The sequence below is a fragment of the Leucoraja erinacea genome, chromosome 29 (assembly GCF_028641065.1).
Source record: "Leucoraja erinacea ecotype New England chromosome 29, Leri_hhj_1, whole genome shotgun sequence".
In the NCBI taxonomy this organism is placed as follows: Eukaryota; Metazoa; Chordata; class Chondrichthyes; order Rajiformes; family Rajidae; genus Leucoraja; species Leucoraja erinaceus.
In genome coordinates this window covers 5158897-5186895 of record NC_073405.1, presented here as the reverse complement: position 1 = coordinate 5186895, position 27999 = coordinate 5158897, and the positions used below count along the sequence as shown (strand labels likewise).

The following is a 27999-nucleotide window of genomic DNA, read 5'->3' as shown; positions in this document are numbered from 1 at the left end:
GGAAAGTAAGGAAGATTCACATTAATTTGTTGCAATTAATCCCTCCAGTGTTTACCTGGAGTACAGGCCTTGGAAGGTGCAGTGACATTCGCTGAGATCAGGCAGGAAGAGTTTTACCCCTGCAGATGCATAATAGGAAGGGAAGTAAATACAGAGGATTATACTAGTCATCAGGCACATGATTAAATGGGGACGCAGCACCTTTAGCTTTATGCCTTAATACACGTTTGATTCCTTCCATGTAAATACAGAACATAGGCAGAGAACATAGCCAATTTGTAATCCCCCAAAATTCAGTGAGGTGATCTGCTTTGGGTGAACTGCACTGCAGGGCTATTCATGTCCGCACGGACCACCCGAATAAATCATCAACTATGTAATCATCAACTATGTGGCTACCTTGCATTAAATGGCACAGGCCAAACAGAGAAAGCAACTCACACCCATCATCTTCTGACTTGTGGATACAGGAGGGGGGAGGGGGGGGGAACGAAAAATACTACCAACTAACTAAATTTGATGTTGGCTAATAGAAAACATCAGGAATATTTGGGAGGAGGATAGATGAATAGAAGGGGAGGTGGGGAAGACAATTTAAACCTGCTATCTACAACAGTAGAGAGCTTATTTTCACAACAGGTAGACATAGTCAGGGATCCTGAGGGGAGTTTTATTACATTCTGAGGGGAACACATTTCTGCCTCATTTCACCTTGTTCATTACAAAACCATGCAGAGAACTAAAAAAGGGTGCAAATAAAAACTAGCACCGCCACAACCTTTGTACAAAATAGTATTTTGAACAAGGATGTAAAGTGTAGAAGTTGGAGGGAGGAAGGAGATTGATACAACATTTGAGAAAGTGAACTCGAGAGTTAGAAACTAGTGGAAATAAAATATGGGATAGCGTCATAATCAGGAGGTCTTTCTCCCAACAAATTACTTTATCATTTATCGTGTGCAATGCAAAAATCACACCAGTACCTCAAAGGCTTAAATATAAAGCACGTGCAAATTGCCATTTACAACACAAACCTGTGTTGTTAACTAACCCCTTTTCAATTCAAAATAGCCATTTAATAAATTGAAAATTAAGGCTTCATTTACGTAGAACTTCAGACCTTCATATAATACCTGGGAGTACGGTAACACTTAATATAGAATAAACAAACTTGCTGCTTCAGCTGCTGTTGCCATAAATGTAGAAAAAATAAAAATGTCACAGAAGCTGAAAACAATGTGAGGGCTTGCTCCGAGAAGGTGCTACGGAGCAATCTGGGAGATGCACAGAACTCAGTCCCAATGTTGGGACAGTACATTCTTGGTGACAATTAGTACTCTGTGCAGTATGTAAACAGTTCCAGAAATCCATCTGCTATTGGGAAGTATATTGTTGGGAAAGAAAGACTTGCAATTCAAGTATACAAAATGTGATGTTTCCAATCTTAAAAAATATTATTGAATCAGCAAGTGGTCTTTTACCCTTTAAGGAAAGCATTGAGCATCAGCCGTTCGGACTTAAGCTGAAATATTTTGAGGTTTTCAATGTTATCATCTCAGGGTATATGAAAGCACTCGAAGCTGGTTTCTGTTTAATGGTTATTTCTTGCATCTAAAGTATTCACCGACAGAGTTGTTGAGGTTTAAACCTATGATTATGAGATACATTTTACGGTATCCACACTCTTTGATTTGTGATGAGGCTGGAAAATGTTCCAAATGCAATATTAGTTTTCCACAACTTGTATTCATTCGGCCAGGGTTGACGTTTATTCCATTCAGCTACCATTATTTACTGTTAAACTGGCCATGAGCCAAGTTTAGTTCACCTTTCCTTTTGTACACAAGTTGATGTTTACAGTCTGGATCCAGTATTATGCTGCAGGAGGTTCATGCTAGGGTGGAAACAAGCTACTACATGGACCCAACTGCCACATCTTGTTATTAAAGAGCATTATGACCAGCGGGCATCTGTTTGATTGATAATCATTGGAGCAGCTGACCAGCAAGCTGTACCAACCAGAGCCTAGCTGATTTGAGCCCATGAGACATGATGGTTCAGTAGATAGAAACAAAAAGCTGGAGTAACTCCAGAGGTGCTGCCTGTTCTGCTGAGTTACTCCAGCTTTTTGTGTCTATCTTCTGTTTAAACCAGCTTCTGCAGTTCCTTCCTACACATGAAGATTTGGTAATCAGGATTAGAAAATCGACCATTCTCTTAGGTTTGGGCGGGCTTAGCCCTTTACCAGTCTAAAATGCAGAAACTGTTTTAAAGCTGGTCTTTTTCCCCACAATAGTAGGAGCCCTGCCAGCAACATTCAAAGCAAGGCTCTCTGAACAATAATATTGAAGGTGATGGTACATCAGATATGGAAAATGCAAGTAATTGAGCTTGTGTCAGAAGTTAAAGGGCCAGTCGGATGTTAATTTTCTCTCCGAGTTGATAACCAGTATCATCTGCATTTGGACAAAAATAACGATGTGGTGTTTCACTGTGAACTCCCATTGCCAATCCCCTCCCTTTACAGCTGAGGCAATGACACCATGAATCTGGAAACCACTTCTCCAGCTTCCTGGTATAAGGCGCAGTCCAAATTTGTTTGCTGCACAGTTTGGGCTGGTTTCTGCAGTTTAAACATGTTCCCAATCTTTGCTATCAATCTTGAATATAGAATCCTATGCTGCACAGTCAATGAACAGAACCCAGATCTTCTTAAAAGATAGACACAAAGTGCTGGAGTAACTCAGCGGGTCAGGCAGTATCTCAGGTGAAAAAGGTGGCGTTTCACGTCAGGACCCATCATCAGGCAGAAGAAGGGATCCAACCCGAAACGTCACTCACCTTTCTTCTCCAGAGATGCTACCGGACCTAAAAAGCTGGAGTAATTCAGCAGGACAGGCAGCATCTCTGGAGAGAAGGACCCTATTAGGGACCCAACCCGAAACGGCACCCATTCCTTCTCTCCAGAGATGCTGCCTGACCCGCTGAGTTACTCCAACACTTTGTGTCTATCATTGGTATAACCAGCATCTGCAGTTCTTTGATTCTACATCTAGGTCTACTTCAATGTGGCTGCGTCAGGAAGAGGAGGAACGTGCTCTTACATTTCATCCAGCAGAGGAGGAAGAAATTAAAACCTCAAATCTGAATCTTGCTGAGTAAGCAATTACCAGCTTTCATTTCAAATAAACTTTACTTAAAATAAAGATTGTGGAAGACAGGATCATTAGACCTCATTAAACCATTGAAGACAGTCCATTGTCTGTAAATAACAGCCTTAATGATATCCTGCCCCTTTTATCACAACAAATCCATCATTCCCAGTGCTGACTTGAAATGAGAAACAGTCACAGAGCAGTGAATGCGGCGGGAAACCAAGGAATCTACTTTCCCCTCTGACTGACCAGCGAAATGTCTAAATGCTGGTGGGAATCCATAACTTTAGAAAATAGACTACACAATGATATCCAGATGATAACTATTTCCTCAGTCACAGCATGGAACCCCATCTCCTAAACATATTGATCAGTGTGATATTTGGTAAGAGGACCAGCTAGTGCTGAAAATAATAACAGATGGAGGCCCTTGGATCGCTTTCTACAATAAAGCATACAATCGGAACATATCTTTGTTCTAATAATAAAAACGTTACACTGGAGGCTTCACACCTCAAATAAATATTCTTCAATGGGATAGTGTGTGCTACGTGCACGAGTGGACAAGTCTGGGACTCAGAGAAGTGTACATCATTCATAAAGCAGCTGAAAATGCAAGGCTTAAATAGAAATGTGAAATTATTTGTTAAATTGTTTGTTTAAGGTGCTGCTCGTTAAATAAAATATATATTGAATTGCCCTTTTAGTCCATTATACAAGTTTAGATTAGTTTGGGTATAAAAGGGAGCATAAACTGAAATGGGGGTGGGGTGGAGACTGATAAGGATCTAACACTTAATTCAATTCAGATCTTGAACAGTTCATCATTTCATCAAACTGTCAAAACTGTACTCGTCCTCTCGCAGAGTGCTCATTACAGTGAAACAAAAATAACCTTTCAGACATTTAAATTAAGTCAGATTTTCTCTTTGTCAGTGCTTCTACCTTGAGGAGAGATATAGGGAAAGCAAGATGCAGATAATGAGGGGGAAAAAAGTGTCAGATGCTAGGATCCAGTGTAGAACAGGAGCCGCATCAACAGAGACATGAGACGGCAGCCATGTGCTGCCCGTAGCGGGTAAATAAGGAAGTTACAGTTCAATATCAGGCCTTGAAGGACAGGTGGAAGTACCTAGGATTTTAGGCTCAGGTTATTGATGTAACCAGCCGTCTCACTGTCTGCCAGAACCGAGCAGGGAGGGGAGAAAAAAAACAAGACTTCTTACTGAAGACCCAAGCACCGAGCCATAAATACACGAAATAGGGATGAAAATGACCCACACGGGCACTAATGAGGTTTCTGATTACACCCAAGATAACTTGAAAAAACACTTTCACAGAGCACGGGTCCTGATATCTATCTTTGAAGCACTGATTCATGACAAAATGAATTACAAAACAATCAGTTAATGGCAATTCCATCAATTCCAACGATGGTTGGATAGTGGGTGGGATCAGAGCCGTGAATACTGATACTGGAGGCGACACCATTGCTTTGATGCCAGTAGATAACACTTGATGAGTGAGCCAGGTATCCCATCGCCAGTGAGCTTTAGAATTAGTAGCAGGGTTCTCTGAACTTCAGGCTTACAGTCAGCAAGCAGACCCTGAAAAGCTGATGCAACTTTGGTCATTAACAGGTGACTGGACATCTTGGGAGTGACCAGGTCCCGTGGACAACCCTCAGGCTAAGCAGGCTGGATCTCGGACCCTGTGAACTAGCTGAAAGTGACTGCTCCTGAACTCCCTGTTTTTGGCAGGTAATGTAGCTTGCATGCAAGGGGCACCCAACCACCAGGGCAACAGGACACATGCGCCAACCCACTAATTGTTTCTCTGGTTGGCACAATTTACAGCTAATATTTTAACCGTGTCTTGGCGCAGTGAAGGATGCAAATAAAGAGCAGCAGCAAAAATATCCAGGAAGATGTCTGAGAAGTCAGGTGTGGGGGAGCTCAATGGACAGCAGGTATGAAGAGCTCGACACATAGCAGGTGGTGGGAGGGATAAACAATGAAAGTCTGAAGAGCTGGGGGGGGATACAATGAACAGCAAGTCCTGAATATTGCTTCCATTATTTTTTTTAAAGCCTTTGTCCTTTAGAACACTAATCTCTCCTCACTAGACGCTTACTGACCGGGGCTCCCCGCCCCTCTTCCCCCCCCCCCCCCCCCTCCCCCTCCTATTCCCACATTTTTCTCTATTTATTAAGGTTAGTGCTGGTCTCAGTTGCTGCAGTTTCATCTTCTTGAAGCAGACACGCAGGAGAAGCTGGAAACACAATTAAATGCAATTGCTTGCCGTCTCTCCCTCTCAAATCGGTAAAGCTGGGCTAATGCCAGGATTATAATTGCTTCTGGTCATATTCTGCTATTAGTTTCTTAATGTGAGCCAGTTTGTTGTGCAGATATTCACAACGATATTTCTCTTGGCTGTAGTTGGGATTCGTCTGCATAAAAAACACAAAAAACAATGCCTTCAGATCCTGTCACGGTAGCAGTTTAAAACACAACATTTCATTGACATTGCTGTTTATGATTGACATATTACTTGAGAGAAGTAGGGGGTGGTGGGGTTAGTTTGGGACTGATGCATGGCTAGAGGGATGGAAAGTCAAGGATCCATCAATTGGTCTTCACTGACTGACAGCAGTGGAGAGAGTCAACAGCTTCAAGTTCCAGGACGTGCATATCTTTGAAAATCCCACCCAGCACATTGATGCAATCACAAAGAAAGCCATCAATGCCACTAGTTCCCAAGAGATTGAGAAGATTCGATGTCGCCGAACACTCTTTTGAACTTCCACAGATATACAGTGGAGAGCATATCGACTGGTTGCATCTTGTGACTCGATAACTCGAACGCCCAGGAACTAAAAAGGTTACATAAAGTGGTGGCCACTGCCCGATCCATCACGGAGTTGACCTCCCCACCATTGAAGGGATCCATGGGAACTGCGTCTCAGAGCTAATATCATCAAAGCCCCACACCACCTTGGCCACGCTCTCATCTTGCTGCCACCATCGGGAAGGAGGTACATAGGCCTGAGAACCATGAGCTCCACGTTCAGAAACAGTTTAGTTTAGAGGCACAGCGCAGAAACAGGCCCTTCGGCCCACCGAGTCTGCACCGACCAGCGATCCCTGCACATTAGCACGATCCCACACTAGGGACAATTTTTACATTTATACCAAGTCAATTAACCTACAAACCTGTACGTCTTGGAGTGTGGGAAGAAGCCGAAGTTCTCGGAGAAAACCCACGCGGTCACGGGCAGAACATACAAACTCCGTACAGACAGCATCCGTAACTAAGATCGAAGCCTGGTCTCTGGTCAACTGTACCACTGCGCCACCATGCCACAGTTTCTACCCAGCAACCAACAGGCTCGTGAACCACACTGCACCACCGTAACTACAACACTAGCACAGCAACACTCGACTACAGACAATATTTTGTTTGTACTATGTACTTCAGTTTTGCACAATTATGGTCTGGTTACCCAATATTAATTTATCGTATTGATTATTGCATATAATTTGTTATGTTATTGTTTGAAAGCACCTGTTAATAATTAAACTTGTTTGACATTTGGGCAGTACAGTGGCACAGCGGTAGATATACTGCCTTAGAGTGCCAGAGACCAGAGATACATCCTGACTGTGGGTGCTGCCTGTACAGAGTTTGAATGTTTTCCCCATGACCTTGTGGGTTTCCCCACTCCAAGGACATAAGTGTATGAAGGTTAATTTGTCTACGGGAAAAATTGTAAATTGTCTCTAGTTTGTAGGATAGTGTATGGCGATCGCTGGTCGGCGTGGACTCGGTGGGCTGATGGGCCTATTTCCACACTGTATCTCTAAAACTAGTCAGCAGGACAGTGGCAATGGAACTTTGTGAATGATGCAGACAACAAACAATGGGATCCATTTTGGTTAACTCTCGCAAAGAATCAGCTAAATTCTTCATTGTTGCAAATCCAAGTGACTACAACTCCCAGCAAAGTGCGAAGGCAGTGACAACAAATTGACTCGAAGATATTTAGTGTTTGCACCCTAATGGTTGAGTAAAAAATTACTTCCACCACCCACCAGGTATTTGCATAATGTTAGTGCCATTGTTGTTCAAACTCTTACCTTTTTAATGTTACGATATTCCTGTAAAATCTGATCGTGGATATTCTACAGGAAAAAGTCATATGGAAAGAGTCAGTAAACGGTTTCATTAAAAGGGTATGGCAAACATTACAAAAAGAAACTCTGAACAAGTGACAACTCGCCAACACAGAATAAACTCTACGAGTCTGAAGGAGGGTTTGGACCCAAAACATCACCTATGCTGTCTGACCCGCTGAGTTACTACCGGTTTTTGTGTCTATCTTCAAAGTATAATTGGACTTGCTCATTCAGTTAGAAACCGATCACTCTGCTATGCTGTGTAGACTGACTTACACCTCTCAAACTTCCAACAGCATTGCTGAGAGTCTACACAAGGTGGCAGGGTTAAGGTGGCAGAGCTATAGGGAGACATTGAGCAGGCTGGGATTCTATTCCCTGGTGCATTTTATATGAATCTGAGGGGTAACTGTTCCACGCAAAGTTGGTGGGTGAATGGAATCAGCTGCCAGAGGAGGTAGTTGAGGCAAGGAATATCATTCAAGAAGCAAATAGACAGCTACATGAATAGGACAGATTTAAAGGGATGTGGGCTCCACGCAAGCAAGTGGGACTAGTGTAGATGGGACATGATGGTCGGTGTGGGCAAGTTGGGCTAAGGGACTGGTTTCCACACTGTACAACCACTCTAATTACTGATCTCAGTTCAGCGACGTTCAGTTCAGCAACGGAAAATATTGTAAGTGGGGTAGGGGATTATTACACGACTGGGGGTTGGTTGAATAGGTAGGACTGTTGAAAGAGTGGGTACAGACTCTGGAAAAAGCTTTGCTCATCCACCCACGGCTCTGCCCTGCCTTGCTGCGCAAATACACGAAGGAGATAGGGCTTGGCAGATGAAAATATGGGAGGAATGTGCAGTGGAAATATTTTACCAAAAGCAATGCAGATGCTCCTGTACCTTGTAGTTGGCAGTCCCTGGCGAGAGTTGTTTCAGCTCAGCGTCCAGCTGTGTGAACCGCCTGGTGATGCTCTCTATCCTGGAGTGCAGGTCTCTGTACTCATTATATTCTGCGTTGAAATCAGTTTTGTAACCTTGCCTCTGCTCCTGCGATGTAATCGCTGCATATTTACTGAGGGAGACATCCAAACCAGACAACACTTAATTAGGCAGTCCAATAGATAAAGCATTACCAGTCTTATTCTATATCATCATCATCAATATAAAAGTATGCAATGCCATCCAGCTACTGTAGGTACTTGGTGACTGGTTGTCATATAGCGACAAAGCTAAGCATATTTGCGCACACGGTCCACAAACAATGTGAACCACGTAGTCTCTTGCAGATATTGATTAGAGGATAAAATACCGTCCCCAGGAGTTTAGAAAGAGGGGAAACCTCATTGAAACTAACCGAATAGTGAAAGGCCTGGATCTAGCACCAGAGGCCATCGCCTCAGGATAAAAGGACATACCTTTAGAAAGGAAACAAGGAGGAATTTATTTATTCGGAGGGTGATGAATCTGGAATTAATTGCCGCAGAAGGCCGTCGAGGCCAAGTCAATGTATATTTTTAAGGCGGAGATTGATAGATTCTTGATTAGTAAGGGCGTCGTGGGTTTATGGGGAGAGGGCAGGAGAATGGGGTTGAGAGGGAAAGATATATCAGCCATGTTTGAATGGCGGAATAGACTTGAAGGGTCGAATGGCCTAATTCTCCTGCCATAACTTATGAACTCATGAAGACCCTTGCTCTTATTTGGAATAACGCCATGAGATTACTTACAATGACGAGGAGGCAGATGCATAGTCTCTGGAAAGCTTACTTCCAACCATACAGACTCTCTGAGCACTGCAGAGAATTATCAGTTTGGATATTTGTGTGTAGATCTCTGGAGTAGGGCTTGAAGCCACATGTTTCTGAGGCAGATGTGACGCCTAATAAGCTTCGGTTGATACATGTGGACTTCTAACTTTTGAGTTATTGAACCATCAGATCTCAAAGATCTTGTCAATCTTCGATAGTCAGAAAATCAGAGGAATGGGACAGAAATCAAGCCTGTCTTGATGAGTAAGTTGCACAGCTGAGGACCTATCTATCGTCATAGGACCCAGAAAGACTAGGACCATTTTTTGATGCTGACAAACTACTCACCGGATGACACGGATTACAAAGGAGAAGAAGTAAAAGAGTAGAGGGGAGGTGTAGCCTGGAGCTTCTTTCATAGCTTTTACTTACAGTAAGTAATCAGGCGCGTCCGATGCTGGAGTCGGAACACTGGAGCTGTTGCACATCCCGTTCAAACCTACAACGAGACAAGCTGATGTATATAACAATGAAAAAGCAACAACTGAAAACAATACTGATCGCAGCCGGAGCCTTCAAAATTCTTCCTCCCCCCCACCCCAAACACACTCCCAACTCTCACCAGCACCCTTAGATATTCCTGTATAGTTATTCCCTTTATCATGCATCTGTACACTGTGGATCCCAGGACATTGTCAAACATGAGCATAACCATTACCTGCTGATCGTAGCAGACCACTCAACTCTTCATGCTTGTTCCACCATTCAATGGATCATGGCTGATCTGACACCCATCAAGTCATACCCCATACAAAAGATCAATCAGCTCTCACTTGGAATACTGCTGAAGAATAATGTTACACAGCCAAATATCTGCAGCTATCACATTAATGATTTCCCTCTTTTGATGTCAGGTGGAGAAATTCAGTGTTGATTGCACACACGGTTAAGATCCATGCACAGTGTCTCAGATCATAAAACAATTGTTGACTCCACCGCTAATACCCTTGGACACACAAGGAGCTGCAGATAATGGTTTACCAAAGTGGGTCAGGCAACACCTCCGCAGAACAATGATAGGTGACATTCTGCCACCAGGGGGAGCTGCATGATGGCAGCCTCGCCAACAGTCTGTCTTTTCGTCTTTTTTTGTTATTTTTAGTGTGTTTTAAAAGTATGTGTTAATGTTCTCTGGTTTGTTTTATGTGGGGGGTGGCGGAGGGGGTCGGGGGAAACTTTTTTTCAATCTGTTACCTTGCTGGAGATGCGATTGTTTTCCGGATCGTGGCCTTGCTTGGGACTGACTGATCACCGTGGGGACGTGGACTTACCATCAGAGCTGATCCCTTGCCTGGGATCGACGCTCCAACCGCGGCCTGCGGATTTCACCATTGAGGAGCTCGCAGTCTCGGGTAGAGACCGATGGCGGGAGCTCCAAACGACACAGAAGGTTTCGACCAGCCCCGACCCAGGCTCAGATAGCCTGGCGTGGGGGAGCTGAGATTCCCCCCTCCCCGTTGTAGGAGCTTGATCGCCCCAACGCGAGGGCCCAAACACCGCCAGCCACGGGAGCCAAAATCGCCCTGTCAATGGAAGGCTTGTGGCCCCCGACTGCGGGACAACAAAGGGAACTTTTTTTTTTTGTGGATGTGGAGGAGTCACCGTGGTGGATGTTTATGTTAAAATGCATTTTGTGTGTTTTGTTGCTTTTTATTGGTATGACTGTTTGGCAAATCAACCTCCTTGTATATTGCAATATTCTTGGCTAATGAAGTATGATTATGATTGGTTGGGACCCTTCTGCAGCCACTTAAATACGGTGGCTACAAGCGCACATCAGAACTTGGGTATCCTGCAAGGAGCGACTCACCTCCTTTGGAGAGATACAGTGTGGAATCAGGCCCTTTGGCCCACCGAGTCCGTGCCGACCCCACCACTAGGCTCAATAACAATAGTTTCAGCAACACTGAAGGAACTCAAAACCGCTCAGAACAATGTAGCACTTGATTAACATTCCAACCACCAAACTAATCTGAGATTGACAGCAAGCTATTATTATCTTGTCAAACAGCCACAACTACGAAGTTGTATGAATTACTATGAAATTGTAATAAATTGTAAAAGCTGGGCAATGCACTAAATCACATTCTGAGAATGAACAAATGTGGATTTTTTGCAGGTAGAGCACTCGCTTGAGGCAACAGAACCAAGGAAGGCTGCTCTTCATTGCCCTCAAGCCCTTAACTGCAGGATGATACATATTTCTGAGCTACAGGCATGTGGTGAGGTGTGGCTAAGAGGGTTCTAAAGAAATAAATTGCTCAAAAATGTTGATGAAAATATAATAACTGGGAATGGTGGCGTTTAGGATACAGAGTAAATGGAATTACTGAAAAATTGAAACAACAATATCTATGAAAGAGGGATCGTGGCCAACCTGAAGGCTTCTGTGCGGAATCTTTCTTCTGCTCCCTACAGCTCTGAAGACACTTGGAATCTCTCTCTCGTTCTCCACAGTCCTCCTCACCACCTTCCTTCTCCCGCGTTCGCTCCTTGTCTTTGTGCTTTTTAGACTTTTTTCTCGACCTCAGGTGAGATGAAGGGGCGCTGGCCACGCTGGGATTGGGCGGGTGCAGAGGAACCGGACAGCCGGGCCGCTCCGGGGCGCTGGGGCCATCGCAATCTCTGCCATTCTGGCTAGAGTCGTTGCTGACGTCAGAGAGAGGTTGGTGAGCTCGCTGGGCTTCCCCCAGCGCTGGCACGGTGGACGACGGCACAGTGGACGATGGCACGGTGGACGACGAGCCTCCGGACTCTGGGGTGGCCGCATCAACGGTGGCAGCTGCTGCCTCTTTCCCATTGGAAGGTTTTAACCTCCCATTCAAAGTGGGAGGCACTCGACTAGTCAGAAGAGATATTCGGGGTTTTTTATTAGCCAGCGGATCGATGAAATCATTGGGCAGTGGCCGTTTCTGGAGGGAGGAAACACCTTGTTACTTTGCTACAGGTACAACTCAACATTTAGTTTGTGCAGGAAGGAATTCCAGATGCTGGTTACAGGGCCGGCCTTAAGCCAATTGGACCAATTATTCCCAATTGAGCCCAGCGCTAGAGTAATCTACTCTCGGTTCGGGTTGATCTACCCCGGGTGGTAGGTGGAGAGAGGGGTGGAGTGTAGAGGAGAAGGAAGAAAGGGGTAGACAGGGAGGGGGGGGTATGAGGGGTGAATGGAGAAGGTGGAGAGGGAAAGGTGGGTCATTCCCTCACGGTCCCGAGGCAGCACTCCCGCCCCTCCAGTCGCCGCGCTTCACGCATACAGTCCCGCCTCGCCCCCCCGGGGAGACACGGTGAACAATACAAACCTCGGCCTCAGCTCACACCCGCTCCTGCCATTGGCCCTCTCTTTCCCTCACTCCCTTCTCTCCTTCCCTTCCCTTCCCTCCCTCCTTCCTCTCCCTCCCTTCCTCCTTCCCTCCCACACACATAACGCACAGACAACTAACACACACACACAGCTAAGTTAGCATGGGGTAGAAGCCCAAAGGGTAGGATGGGGCTGAAGCCCAAAATTTAATGCTTGGACTGTTTTTTGCCAAGTTATTGGTTTTCTAGGATCTAGTTAATTAAATTACTTTTTTTTCATTTCAGTCACTAAAACAAGTGTTATTGTAACTATGTACTTTTCAGAGGTGATCTACACATTTTGTTACTTGTAGGCTTACATGTGTGCAATTTTATTTAAAAATGTAGCTTAGATCTGTTTGATCCATTTATTCGCAGGCACTTTTTAAGCACACATTTTGATTACTTTCTATTCTACCATACAGATATAAAGTCTATAATAGATTTTATTTATATTTTTATGATTCTACAGAACTTGGCTGGGAACCTGGGGCTCACCAAAACTGTTCCCAATTGGGCCCCGCACCTCCTAAGGCCGGCCCTGGCTAGTTATACACTGAAGATAGACACAAAATGATGGAGTAACCCAGCGGGACAGCATTTTGTGTCTACCTTCAACACTAGTTTATTAGACACCATTCGACCATTATACTACTGAATAGATTTTTCTTCTTCACTGGGAACTGCCCTAATTTCAAAGCTTAGCGTGAAATTATTAGGAGACATGATTTAAAAGAAAGGAAGTTATTTAACTTGGCACGGTGAATAATTATTGTAGCTTACAGTGACAAAGTCATTAAAGAATAGCTCACAGGGTAAAGGACTGCATATTAATCCATCATTAATTAAGCAAACAAATAAAATACACAGTGCCTCTGAATTGTCTCATGAGTTTTATCGGCAGGAATGCCTGTTATGAAGTTGAGCTTATACTAATTACTGGCCGTACCAACATTTTAAGGCATGATCAGTTCACTATCCACCAGCAGGGGAGGGGGCTGGCTGTCACTGCAGCAGAGAAGGAAACTTGGCCTCGACTGAACACCAAGAATGACAGAGAAGGGCACTAAACCACAACAGGGATCATACCTGTGGCGGGGAGGCTGAAGTTGCACTGTCCTTTGGACTCGATGAAGGTGTCTCCCCGGTGCCCCCACCAGCATTGTGTAGCTGACAGGATTTCCTGTGGAATCAAGAGAGGAGAATAAATAGTTCAGGTCTATACAGCAGGGACAAATTATTTTTGCTGCATTGTCAGCATGTAAAATACAGAAGGGAAAACAGTTATACTGGCTGTTATGCCAGTGGACATTCCTCATTTGATCGCACTAGTTAGGCTCCCAAACAGGATCATAAGAGACGGAGTTTGAAGACGGCTCTCAACCCGAAACGTCACTAATTCCTTCTCTCCAGAGATGCTGCCTGTCCTGTTGAGTCACTCCAACATTTTGTGTCTATCTTAGGTTTAAACCAGCATCTGCAGTTCCTTCCTACACATAAGATCATAAGTGATAGGAACAGAATTAAGCTATTTGGCCCAACAAGTCTACTCTGTCATTCAATCATGGCTGATCTATCTCTCGCTCCGAACCCCATTCTCCTGCCTTCTCTCCATAACCTCCGACACCCTCAGGAAGATCAAACCTATTCCTAAAATGCTGCCATTATATGAAGGCAAGGCGATAGGTAAATGGGAGCGCTGAGACAAACCTGAGTGCCTGAATTGAATGTGTATGAAGGAACTGCAGATGCTGGTTTAAACTGAAGATAGACACAAAAAGCTGGAGTCACTCGGTGGGGCAGGCAGCATCTCCGAAGAGAAGGAATGGGTGACCCTCCTTTAGACTGGTTAGGGATAAGGGAAATGAGATATAGATGATAATGTGGAATTGAACGACTGGTTCAATGGTAAAATAATTTTGGTCTACTTGTGTTTGAGGCAGCAGAGGTTATGTGACGCCCTCCAGGCCCTGTAGCCAGTTCAATGTGCTGTTGTCGAGGGCTGTGAGGTCTACTCCTCCACCAGGGGGGGGGGCGGAGGAGTGTCAAAAATGACGTGCTGCTGCGCTGTTTGCTGGTCTGCTCCACACACGCAGCCCCCCAGCGATGCATGTTGGCATTGAACCGACCGACCCCTGTACGGAGCCGGTTCAGGGCGACCCACTCTTGGCGGGGCAGGTCCAAGCCAGGTGGGGCTGTGGTGTTCGGTGCAACGGTGAATTGCAGAAGTCTGTTCCCAGCTGGTTCTCCATGCTCCTAGTGTGTTGAAACCGGATTTTGGTTAAACAAATATATTCAAATTCAGATATGAAACAGGTCACAGGTGAAAGAAAGAGCAGGATACAAGCATCTACACCAACACTGGCAATGCCAATCCTAAAACAGAGAACACCATGGCTGCTCCTCACTCACTTCATTACCAGTGTCACAGCATTGACACATCGCACTTACCACCACCTAGATTTATAAAAACAGTCACCCATCCATGTTCTCCTGAGACGCTACATGAACCGCTGAGTTTTAAGGGCCTGTCCCACTGTACGAGGTAATTCTCCCGAGTTTCCCCTGATTCGAACTCGGAGAATTACGGTAATAGCCGCTCGTAGGTACTCGGGGCTCTCGTGGACATTTTTCAACATGTTGAAAAATCTTCATGAGCTTACCGCGTTTCCCGAGTGCCTGCCGTTAGCGTTACGAGCCGCTAAGAAACGTCCCCGAGCTCCGACATACCCGCTACGTACATTCTACGTATTTACCACTAGTTTGATTTTTTTTAAACTCGGGAGAACTAGCTCGTATAGTGGGACAGGCCCTTAACTCCAGCACTTTGTGTCTATATTTGGTATAAACCAGCATCTGCAGTTCCTTTTTTACAATAACATTTATAAAACCAGTATCTGGGTAGTTGATAAACATAATAATTGTTAGAAGGATGCTTCTCGTTGAATTTATGCAACCATATAACTCTCTATATCTCAATATCTCTACACTAAACTAAACTTCAAGGAGTGGCACAGTGTGGCAGCGGTAGAGTCAACGCGTTACAGCACCAGAGACCCGGCTTCACTCTGTACGTAGTTAGTATGTTCACCCTGCGACCACATGCTCCGCTCCACCCCCACACTCCAGAGATGTACAGGTTTGTAGTTTAATTGCCCCTGGTGTGTACGATGTGGAAACGGAAAAACTAGTGTATGAGTGACCAGTGGGTCGAAGGGCCCGTCTCCACTCTGTATCTGTAAACAAAACTAATACATAATGAACCGATATCAAGTATATTGTAAGTCACTTTATACAGTGAGTTGCTTTCAGCTGCAGTGGTTTGTATTTCAGGAAAGCTGTTACCGTTTTGCATAGAGGCGAATGATTCATTTAATATTTGATATAGATTGTGGCATTGATTGGGACAGTAGGATAAATCACTTTCACGTCTATTAGGGGGTCTTTTGCATCCACCTGAACTAGCCGCTGTGGTCTTGGGTTTAATGTTCAGATGATTCTCTCCACAGATGCTGCCTGCTCCTCCAGCAGCTCATTTAATGCTCGTCTTTGACTTGTTTAAGAGTGACAATTCCTCAGTGCAGCCTTCGAGAATAAATGCAAGCTTGCATTTCACTTATCTGCCCGATCCTTCTCTGCAAAAATTGATCAATTCCAACCAAGAAATTTCAACCTGTCCCGGGCATCCACCATTTTTCAGGCAAGGTCGAGGAAGAGCTGCACAACCTTCCACGTGAAGAGGCGTCAGCGGACATAGCAACAGGTCTTTCTAATGCTCAATGTTCATCCCTGCAGACTGCACGACCTTGGCATCTGCTCCAATATATTAGGTTTATTATTGTCGCTTGTACAGTGAAAAGCTTTGTTTTGCATGCTTTCATATCCTATATATAAATACAATCATGTCCTACTCAAATACAATGGGTAGAGCAAAGGGGAAGATACAGAGTGCAGAATATAGCTGCTGGGCCAAGATAAGATCCTCCACTTTTAAGAGCATGAGGGATACAAAATGGAGCATCTTTTGGAGCCACATACAAAATGTCGGGAGATACCGAGGTCGGCTGCGAGAGGCCCCCCGGCAGTGGCTGAGGAACACAAGGGGACGGTGAGTTGGCGGGGTGGAGTGGGCCACCGGAAACGCCCAACCACAGCCGGGGGAACCACGTGGATTGGGGGGCTGCTGAAGGCCCCACAGAGGCCGGAGGAGGAGTGCGCAGCCTGCATTGGCGACGGAGAAAATCTTCAGCATCGCAAGGCCAATCCATACCACACCCACCCACTGCAGTCGCCAGGCCAAGATGACACTCTCTACTTTTATAAGAACTTAAAACGTGAAGGGTACAAGATGGTGGCGGAAATGGGGCGACTCTTTGTCTACTGCCTCAGTAAAGTCCACCATTCTTACACTACGATCGTTGTACTCTTCCGTGCACTTATGATCTTGCTCATTGACAGTATAATTTTAATTAATTGCTTGTAAAACAAAATATATTTCACTGTATCACGGTAGATATCCTAATCAAAGTATATCCCTGCATTTCAAGCTGCCATACTGACTTTGATCTTGCTGGGATTGCTGCTGGACCTAGTAAGGATATAATCCTTTAGAAGATGGAGCACAAAGGATGAGACACAGAATGATGTTGTTAAAAGGGTTCAATTACATTGGCAGCTTGCACAGATTGGGTCAAACTCCACTGCGTTTAGAAAACCGTGGGATAGATAATGTGAGGTTGGGAGGCTACTGGATAAGCCGTTCCACCATCTTTCTCGATATTTTGTCCACAAATATATATTTTCAAGCATTGTGTAAACCATTTTAAATCGAAGGTAGACACAAAATACTGGAGTAACACGGCGGGTGAGGCAGCATCTCCGGAGAGAATGAATGGGCGACGTTTTGGGTCCAGACTCTTCTTCAGCATTGATTGCAGTCCCAACCTTTCAAATAGGGAACGGGGAATCCTTGGAAATCAATTTTCCCCGGGCGATGTCCCAGTACGTGTCAATACGCAATGTTTCTGAAGGGATCATCCCAGTGAGCGGCAACATTTGCAAAGGAACAGCCTGTTCGGTGCTAACATTTCCGGGGCAATCCTCCAGACCTGCACCGAAATTTCTGTGGGGGGGGGGGGGGGGGGGGGGGGGGGGGGGGGGGAGAGGTGAGGAGGTTGGCTCCGGGAAGTGTCATCATTTCAAGGAAGGGGAGGGAGGGGGGGTAAGCTACAGGGGCCCCCTCGGGGGTGGGAGTGGAGGAGGGGGGTGGGAGCGAGGGAATTATCCACCACGCCGCTATTCCTCGAGGTTTGCCAGTCTGCTTCGATGTTACCTACAGCAGATTCCCTGCCACATTACATTACTTCATGAGCAATACCAGACGTTAAAAAAATCCAAAACTACGGAGAAGCTAAATATTTGCCTGTCATTATGAATCCAATCATACTTAAACTATTGTTCTTATGAATCCCAATGTACAGCTGTGCCTACACAACAGTCGTCGTACTTGAAATTGTTCAATTCCAATGAAGCGAACAGTTGCCAGAAAATAAATTCAAGAATTTCTTCCTTAATCCTTACGCACACAAAAGCTGCAATAATTTGCCAGAATTTGAAATTGAATACTATTTTTCCTCTCTCAAGATTGGAGCAGTAATGCTGAACATTGCTCAGGTGCCTATTCCATCACATAGCACTATGGTGAAGTGCAAATTATTCTTCCTATGAGTTTTCCGTTTCATATTTGATGCTTACTTTCGCCAGCACAATGGATGCTGGTGTGATCTGGAGGAGGAACTTGGGACACGTTAACATGCATTCACTGCTTCTTCCCTCTGGGAGGCGCAGTCAAAGAAACCTTGGCTGCAGTGAATCTTACAGACACGGCTGTGCATTGGCGGTGGAAGAAGTGCACAGTGTACAACCAAGCAGGTAGTTTTGTTCAGTCAGGACACTGTGACCCCACAAGTACCAATCAACAGAGTATTCTAGACCACAGTAAACACAAAATGCTTGAGTAACTCAGCGGGTCAGGCAGCATCTCTTGAGAGAAGGAATGGGTGACGTTTCTGGTCGAGAACCTTCTTCAGACTGATGTCGGGGGCCTGACTCGCTGAGTTACTCCAGCATTTTGTGTCCACTTTGATTTGACCAGCATCTGCAGTTCTTTCTTACACAGTATTCTAGACCACTCCAGACTAAAATACAGAGGCATCATTGAGGACCAGTCTGCTGCATTGTGCCAATATATCTGGCCTGCTGTGATGGCTAAGCATTTTAAGTCGCTGATCGATTCTCAAAATTAAAACATCCTCTGCATGCTTTCCCACTCTCTCTTGCCGTTGCTGCCAAGCTTGAGATGTTTTACGATGTGAACTAGAAGGTGCTCCTGAAGATCATGGGGAGATGCCCTCGCTCTCACCCACACTCATTCCTAACAGCACGGTGAAAGTGCTGCTACTCATCTGTAGTACAGTGTTGATTCTGTGGGGGTGATCTGTACTACCATCTTTTCTGGGCACCCCTGGTCACTCCCAAGCTTGCATTCCAGTTATTGGTTCAATCCTTCCAACACTACCCCGATCTCTGCGAAACTGCTTGGGCATTTTCTACATAAAGTGGCGATGGTTAATGTAACTCACCGAACAAGAACTCTCTTTAACAACTGCTGGTCGCCATCCGAGTAACCCGGCCAGTCTCTTTGGATGTCCTTGTATGCAAAGTCTTTCAGGGTGAAGGTACCATCCTTGACATTCAGATTGGCCACCTGCAACACAGCAGAGTACAACTTACCCATTGTCATAACAGCGGCTGTATCCAAGCCATACGATTCTCGAGTGCCCAGTACCAACACAATGGAGAAATTGGTTCAACACTCTCAACACTGACACTGTCCACGGGCAGCAGAATACAGCTTTGTCTTCATAAGGACACTAATTCTTTTTCAGTCAATGATGGTCAGCAATTAGATTTCGAGTGATCTTTTAAGTGCACCGGGGCAAGATTATTTGTCCTTGAGTAAACTCGCTTTAACCTTTCCAACCCTTTGCACCCCTCCCCCCCCCAGCAAATTCTGCTTGGTATATTTTGCAGAAGCACTAGTCATTCCCCAAGATATTATGTGGACAATAACAGGAGAGATTTCATCCATAACTAATTCAACAAATCACTTTTTGAACTCGGAGCCAAAAGTAACTCAATGGAAGGTTACACAAAAAAGCTGGAGAAACTCAGCGGGTGCAGCAGCATCTATGGAGCGAAGGAAATAGGCAACGTTTCGTCCCGAAACGTTGCCTATTTCCTTCGCTCCATAGATGCTGCTGCACCCGCTGAGTTTCTCCAGCTTTTTTGTGTAACCTTCGATTCTCCAGCATCTGCAGTTCCCTCTTAAACACTGAGCAACTCAATGGAAGTTTGCCGAAACCAGAGGTAGACGTTGAGTTATTCAGAAAATCTCCAGCAAAGATTAGCAGCTGAAAAATAATCCCTTGTGTGTGAACTTTAATGATTTTTCCAGTTTTTTGGCTTTCTAAATCCACCCCAACAGAAATCCCTCGGGTGTGAGTGAACTTTCTGGAAGGTACACAGAACTGCGTGGCATTGACGAGGCTTTTTGGATGGGCACGTGTGTTATGCTGAGAATGGAGGGGCATGGATCATGTACAGGCAGATGAAATTAGCTGGTCTTGGCATTATGTGTGACATATACATTGTGGGCCGATGGGCCTGTGCCCATGCTGTACTTTTCTATGGAACACAAATGGAGCAGGGTCACCAATGTCAGGGAGAAATTGCAGGACAGCGCGGGTTAAGTGGGATTCAGTGGAGTCGGCACCACAGCATATTTTCTCCTAATGGTATGAATCGGCCTTGTTTCATTAAACTGCTTCTCATCTTGTCTACTGGCCTGTCCGGGGCTTGACAAGACTCTTGTTCTAAGCTAGCCAGTGCTTCAGATCTGTCAAAGGGGAAAGATTTTTAATCAAGTAAATAAAGAGCAGTGAGTGTCAGTAAACAGAGGTTAGAGATTTAATGTAAACAGTCGATTAAGGAGCTTAACTTCCTAAAAGTATATATATTTTTCCCCAAAAGTGAGTTATTAACATCAGCCACCATTTAAGGAACGGTGGAGCAGGCTTGGGGGGGGGGGGGGGGGAGAGGACTGAATGACATTACTACTTCACCCAAGATAGACACACCAAGCTGGAGTAACTCAGCGGATGACGTTTCGGGTTGAGACCCTTCTTCAGACTCGACCCGAAACATCACCTATTTCCTTTTCTCCAGAGACGCTGTCTGGCCAGCTGAGTTACTCCAGCTTTTTGTGTCTGTTTAAACCAGCATCTGCAGTTCCTTCCTACATAACTGGATTGTCCTGCCTGAAAGAGTGGTGGAAGTATAGGGGGAATGGAAGATGTAACTGAAACATCTTTTTCCTGACATGGGACATCCCTAACTGCTACATAGCCAGTGCAGCACTTGTATGCGAGACATTGCAGGGAAATGAGGACAGAATGGTGGAGTGGGGCCGATTAAGTTGTTCCAAAGAGCTAGTAGGCACAGCTATGGGTGGAATAGCTTCATTCCATAGCACTGATGTTCTCAATGAACTACACTGTGGCTTCTGCGGGTTTTTCAACTTGAGATGGATGTACGTGAGCTGCTGAAGGCGGCAGACATTTAGACTTTAGAGATACAGCGCGGAAACAGGCCCCTCGGTGCACTGACTCCGTGCCGACCAGGGATCACCCCGTTCACTAAGACTATCCTACACACGATGGACAATTTACTATTTTACCGAGGCCAATTAACCTACAAACCTGTACGTCTTTGGAGTGTGTGAGGAAACCGGAGCACCCAGAGAAAACCCACGCGGTCACAGAAAGAACGCACAAATAGCGGCCGTAGTCAGGATCAAAGCTGGAAGGAGCACTTCTGCCGCTGCACCATTGTGCCATCCCAAGCAGAGTCTTTCAAAGAGACAATGTAGACTTGAGGTGAACCATGTGAATTGTCAACATGCATCTCACTGGACCACCCAGTCCTTCTTTAGACAGACACAAGAAGCTGGAGTAACTCAGCGGGTCAGAGAGCATCTCTGGAGAAAAGGGAATAGGTGACGTTTCAGGTCAAGACCCCTCTTCAGACAGGAAAGGGAAATGAGAGATATAGACGGTGATGTAGAGAGATAAAGAACAAATGAATGAAAGATATGCTAAAAAGTAACAATGATGAAGGAGACAGGCTATTGTTGGCTATGTGCTAGTTGAGAATGAGTACAGACAATGAGCGGTAGAAAATAAAGGCACAGGCAATCGCTGGATTACTTTTCAGAAGTCTCTCAGGCAGACCTGGAGCTTGGTTACCTGTTGTAGGAGATTTTCCAAGGAGTCTTTATCCTGCTGACTGACTCCATCTTTCTGCAACCGAACAATTAACTCTGGTTTCTTGTAGGATTTCAGAGCGAGTAAGTGGATGACTCTGTCTCGATAGGGTCGCTGGGAAACACTACTAACATACTTCTTCATTACATTCGCTAAGTTCACTGGTGTTGGCCGCCTCCTTTCAGGAACAGCATCAGGGATGCCTGCAGCTGGCTTGCATAGCACTCTTTTAGCTGAAAGTAGAAGAGAAGCCAAAATTAAAAGCTGGATCAACAGCCAGAATGAGACCCAAAATAGCTTAATATGTTACGCCAATGCCTGAAGCATTAAACCAGGTCTGCACTTTGTCTACTGCATGTATCCTATATAAATTAAACACTATCTACTGAACAGTCAGACAAGCAAATATTGTAAATACAGTAAATCCTTGTTATAATGAACCATACGGGAGGGGGGAGAAGAAATTATGTCCACTGTTGCCGATTGTTCGCTATAACTGAGTACGGTATTATCATTGTAAGTAATTGAAACAAAGAACTGCAGGTGATGGTTAATACACAAAAGGACACAAAGTACAGGAGTAACTCAGCGGGTCAGGCAGCATTGCTGGAAAACATGGCTAGGTGATGTTGGGACCCTTGTTGGGGTGGGAGATTGCAACCTTCACGTGGTCCGCCCTGTTTCGACGAATGCAATCAACCTGGTGTGCACAATCAAGTAAGATCAAATAGAACAAGTTGTCCTACAACTTTAGGCTGTGCACGCCTTACGCAAGAAGAAGAAGGACCCTTGTTCAGAATGATTGAGTCTGCTGAGTTACTCCAGCACTTTGTGTCATTTCATCTTAAAAGCAGACGCCAATGCCGCTGGTCTGAACCAGCGAGCCCATCTTCACCGGTAGACGCGGCTGATGTTGGGGCTCACCCGAAGAGAAAGAGCTTCCTTCAGCCCACTGCAGCGACAGGGCGTGTTTGGTCACCATGGCCGTTATCTCCCCTCACACCGGCTGCCCGCTTTCAAGGCAGAGTATGTCGGTGGAGGCGGTGCAGGGGAAGGGGAGGGAAGAGGCCGAGTGGAGAGAGAAGGGAGAAGGAAGTGGCGGCGGCAGTTGAACGGACCAAGTGAAGGACGAAGCGTTGGAAGGAAGTTGCACCTTCCCTCTAATCCTTCCATCTGCGGCCTGTGGCTTTTGACCACTCCAACGGAAATTGGTCCATCCCATTAACTCCATCTTCTCCCCTCATAATACAAGTTATACAACTTAATTGTGTTTTAATTCACCCTCCTCGACCCAAAGAAAATAACCCGAAGTTATGCAATCTTTCCTTAACTGAAATATTCTGGTTCTGGGAACATCCTCGTAAATCTCTGCACTTTCACCAGTGCAATCATGTTTTCCCTGTAATAGTGTGACTGGAATAGTGTGCTGCACTCAAACCTGGCCTGATTAGCCTGGTCTACAGTTAAAGCATTACCTCCCCTTCATATTCACTGCCCAAACTAATAAAGGAAGGTATCTTTAAAGTTCCCCAGTCATATGCTGAAAGGACATTTTGTGCTTCCAACAACCTCTCATTTACTGGGTAAACTGTGGTGTCTCCAGAATAATGGGCAAGACTTAGAGGAATAGCGAAGCAAGAATTCACCTTGCTCGGAAGTAACTAGAGGTATATAGGGAATGCAAGTTCTTTTGGGCGGGGGGGGGAGGGGGGGGGGGGGGGGGAGGAGGCGACTTAACTTTCTACCAATGGTCACTAAAACTGCAGGGCTCTCACCAGCTTGGGCCAATTGTAGATTTTGTTCAAGATCAAACCATTGGTACGCCAAGCCATATAATTTTAGTTTCATGATGCTTATGTTTGTGTACTGGTAGTGAGAGGAGGGAGGAAAGTGGGAGAGCTGCTGCCTTACAGCGCCTGAGACCAGGGTTCGATCCTGACTATGGGCGCTGTCCGTACAGAGCTTGTACGTTCTCCCCGTGACCGCGTGGGTTTTTCGTGGGTGCTCCAGTTTCCTCCCACACACCAAAGACATGCAGGTTTGTAGGTTAATTGGCTTGGGTAAAATTTGTAAATTGTCCCTTGTGTGTTTGATGGTGCTAGTGTACAGGGTGATCGCTGGTCGGTGCGGACTCAGTGGGCCGAATGGCCTGTTTCCGCGTTGTATCTCTAAAGTCTATAGAAAGAAAGAAAAGGGCAAGATTGAATTATATGTAAAAAAAACAACAAAAAACTTGTGGAAAGTTACAAAAGGAACCTAAAATCTTCCCATTACACTCCACTCCAGAGATGGGAGATTTGAAGAGGCAGGTTGTAATCACCCATTGAAAGGAGTGATGATTAGACTGGAAATGTTGAGTCACACTAAACGTTCGCAGTGTAGCAAAAGGAAGATGAGTCAGGCTTATCATGCGTTGGGAAATAACATGTACAGAAGATACTAGAGGAGAAGGCTAATGGGAAAACCATCACCTACTGGTTCCATCGCACTCCATAACTGAAAATGTGAGTCATTCCTACATCATTATTACTATCTAAGTTGTGAAAAGCTACTGAATGACTGTTTAGTTTAGTTTATCGTCACGTGCAGCGAGGTACAATGAAAAGCATTTGTTGCATGCTATCCAGACAGCAGAAAGACAAGACATGGTTATAATCGAGCCGTTCACAGTGTAAGGATACACGATAAGGGAATAACATTTAGTGCAAGGTAAAGCCAGCAGTCCGATCAGTCAAGGATAGTCCGAGGGTCACCAAAGTGGTAGACCTTGACATATCAAAGTCAGGAAAATAAATTAAAAACAAACTGAAAATGGTGGAAATATTCAGCAGGTTAGGCCACATCTGTGTCTTTGGCCTGAAATGGTGACTTTGTTTCTATTCCCATCCATGCGGCCTGACCTGCTGAGTGTTTCCAGCATTTGCTATTTGTTTTAGAATACAACGGAGGCAAGGCCGGTCCCGACCCATTGACTGCCCATTCCTTCCACAGATGCTGCCTGTCCCGCCCGCTGAGTTCCTCCAGCACTGAGTTTCTCCCGCTGAGTTCCTCCAGAATAAGGGGTAACCCGTTTCGAACGGAGACGAGGAAACACTTTTTCTCACAGAGAGTGGTGAGTCTGTGGAATTCTCTGCCTCAGAGGGCGGTGGAGGCAAGTTCTCTGGATGCTTTCAAGAGAGAGCTAAATAGGGCTCTTAAAAATAGCGGAGTCAGGGGACATGGGGAGACGGCAGGAACAGGGTACTGATTGGGGATGATCAACCATGATCAGTTTGAATGGCTCGAAGGGCCAAATGGCCTACTCCTGCACCTATTGTCTATTGCCTATATTGTCTATTTTGTGTTTTGATCAAGCTTTTGGTCACACCTACCCTGCTAACCTTTTGTGTGAGGCATTGGCAAAGTTTGCTTGATGACATTCTTGTGAAAGACCCAGGGACATTTTACCACATTCTCAGCGGTGTATAAAATGGAAGTCATTGTTGGAAATCAAGTAAATAGATTTTAAAAAAAGATGCTGGCGATGATGGCATGTGTTGATGTTTACTTTTATCAACATTAACGTTTAATGCCAGTGTAAATTGTGAAAGAGCTCGAGTGATGTGAAAAAACAGTCTGTCACGTATCATTCTTGAAATGTCACTCAAAACTAAGCCAATTCACTGAGAGCCAGGGAATATTTGGATCTGATATTTGTAAACCGGCTGTTCCATTTAAATGTAAAGTCACACCAAATGGGGAAGATTTTTAAAGATTGCAAAGCATGCAAGTAATTAGAAGGAAGCTTTAAAAAAAAAAAAAAAAAAAAAAAAGCATAAACAAGTTCTAGTTCCGAGCCTGTCCCTTCCCGACTGACCCTTGCAGTCTTGTCCACCCATTGTCCGTAGTTCACCCTCTGGGTATCTGTCACATTCACCAGATTTCCCAATACCACCATTAGGATGGAGACAAAAATGCTGGAGAAACTCAGCGGGTGCGGCAGCATCTATGGAGCGAAGGAAATAGTCAACGTTTCGGGCCGAAACCCAAAGGGTTTCGGCCCGAAACGTTGCCTATTTCCTACTGAAGAAGGGTTTCGGTCCAAAACGTTGCCTATTTCCTACTGAAGAAGGGTTTCGGTCCAAAACGTTGCCTATTTCCTACTGAAGAAGGGTTTCGGGCCTAAACGTTGCCTATTTCCTTCGCTCCATAGATGCTGCCGCACCCGCTGAGTTTCTCCAACATTTTTGTCTACCTCCGATTTTCCAGCATCTGCAGTTCCTTCTTGACCATTAGAACGGATTCATGCTTGATGTAGCAATCAGTTGTCTTCCTCTCCTTTTCTCTGGTGTCTGACTTTTTAATCCCCCCCCCCCCCACCCCAGGATAAACTGTAGTCCCCTCAATGCCAGATCAATCCAATCCTCCACACTCAGTGATCGGCGACCAAGAGCCTCTCTGATATCCCCTCTATAGTCCATTATATTGAAACCAAGTGCTGCATCATTACAAGATCAACTAATTACATGCCTTTACATCTCCCCCCCACCCCTCAATAATTTTGTCTAATAATTTCTTGAGTGGCATCTCATCGAAGATTTTTTTAAAGTCCAAACACACCATGTCAACAACTAAAAATACATCAACTACAGTTGAGTTAATAAGTTCCAGGAGCAGATGAGGCCATCCGGCCTATCAAGTTTAATCCGCCATTCGATCATGGCTGATCTATCTTCCCCTCTCAACCCCATTCTCCTGCCTTCTCCCCGTAACCCGTGACATTCATGACGGACCCAGTTTATTCTCACCTCTGTATCGACCTCCAGGTTTAATTACTATTGTTCCCCGGCTTCGAGTCTCCTCCTCTGCCTGAGTCATACGTTCCCTGGTCACTTGGTACGAGTCATCAGTCGCGCACACAGTGATTTTATCCTGTATGCCCCCAAGACAGTCCAACTGCACATTGCCAAGCCTGTCAGGAAACAGAAAGAAGAATGGCCTTAAAGAGTGGCCTTTACACATGAAAATGCAGGATGGAAACCTTAATCTACAGCACATGGAGTTGCCAGACCACTTGCCAGAAACCAGTATGTTAAATGGGGGGGGGTACACAAAAATGCTGGAGAAACTCAGCGGGTGCAGCAGCATCTATGGAGCAAAGGAAATAGGTAACGTTTCGGGCCGAAACCCTTCTTCAGACTGATAGGGGGTGGCAGGGAGAAGGAAGAAAAAAGGAGGAGGAGGGGCCCCGAGGGCTGAGGGATGGGATGAGACAGCCCGAGGGCTGAGGAAGGGGAGGAGACAGCAAGGGCTAACAAAATTGGGAGAATTCAATGTTCATGCCCACCGGATGCAGACACCCCAGGCAAAATATGAGGTGCTGTTCCTCCACATTCCGGTGTTGCTCACTCTGGCAATGGAGGAGACCCAGGACAGAGAGGTCGGATTGGGAATGGGAGGGGGAGTTGAAGTGCTGAGCCACCGGGAGGTCAGGTAGGTTCTTGCGGACCGAGCGGAGGTGTTCGGAGAAGCGATCGCCCAACCTCTGCTTAGTCTCACCGATGTACATCAGCTGACATCTAGAGCAGCAGATGCAGTAGATGAGGTTAGAGGAGATACAGGTGAACCTCTGTCGCACCTGGAACGACTGTTTGGGTCCTTGAATGGAGTCGAGGGGGGAGGTAAAGGGACAGGTGTCGCATTTCTTGCAGTTGCAACGGAAAGTGCCCGGGGAGGGGGTGGTACGGGAGGGAAGGGAAGAATTGACAAGGGAGTTGCGGAGGGAGCGGTCTTTGCGGAAGGCAGACATGGGGGGGGGAGATGGGAAGATGTGGCGAGTGGTGGGGTCACGTTGGAGGAGGCGAAGCTGACGGAGGATTATTTGTTGTATGAATGGGGGTACCTGAACCACAGGAACAGAAGGAGCAATGCTCAACAGGTGTGACGAGTTTGCTCCTAGTCTGAAAACAGTGGAAGGTTAGGATTTGCTCCCCTGCCCCATACAATCAACTTAACGTCAGATTAAACAGATATAGGAGGTGAGATCAGCTTCTACCAGATTTCACAAGAATACTCAGACAATGACAGAATTACAGCATTGGAGCTTCCTCCCATGCAAAGTCTTCACCCTGGGCCAAGAGCTGGCCATTGCTTAAC

General features: G+C 45.5%; 1 protein-coding gene across 1 annotated transcript in view; it reads right to left on the bottom strand.

The window, feature by feature from the left end:
* Positions 1-5325: 5325 nt before the first annotated feature.
* The window catches only part of ell (elongation factor RNA polymerase II), a 91784-nt gene continuing 69110 nt past the window's right edge, over positions 5326-27999 (bottom strand). The window contains exons 4-12 of the mRNA XM_055658396.1: positions 26652-26815; positions 21847-22097; positions 19123-19247; positions 13571-13664; positions 11517-12051; positions 9512-9578; positions 8232-8403; positions 7292-7336; positions 5326-5604 (exon numbers count right to left, since the gene is read on the bottom strand). Of these exons, the coding sequence (XP_055514371.1) occupies positions 5500-5604; positions 7292-7336; positions 8232-8403; positions 9512-9578; positions 11517-12051; positions 13571-13664; positions 19123-19247; positions 21847-22097; positions 26652-26815 (1558 nt within the window). The 3' untranslated portion in view covers positions 5326-5499. The remainder of the gene's footprint in view (positions 5605-7291; positions 7337-8231; positions 8404-9511; positions 9579-11516; positions 12052-13570; positions 13665-19122; positions 19248-21846; positions 22098-26651; positions 26816-27999) is intronic.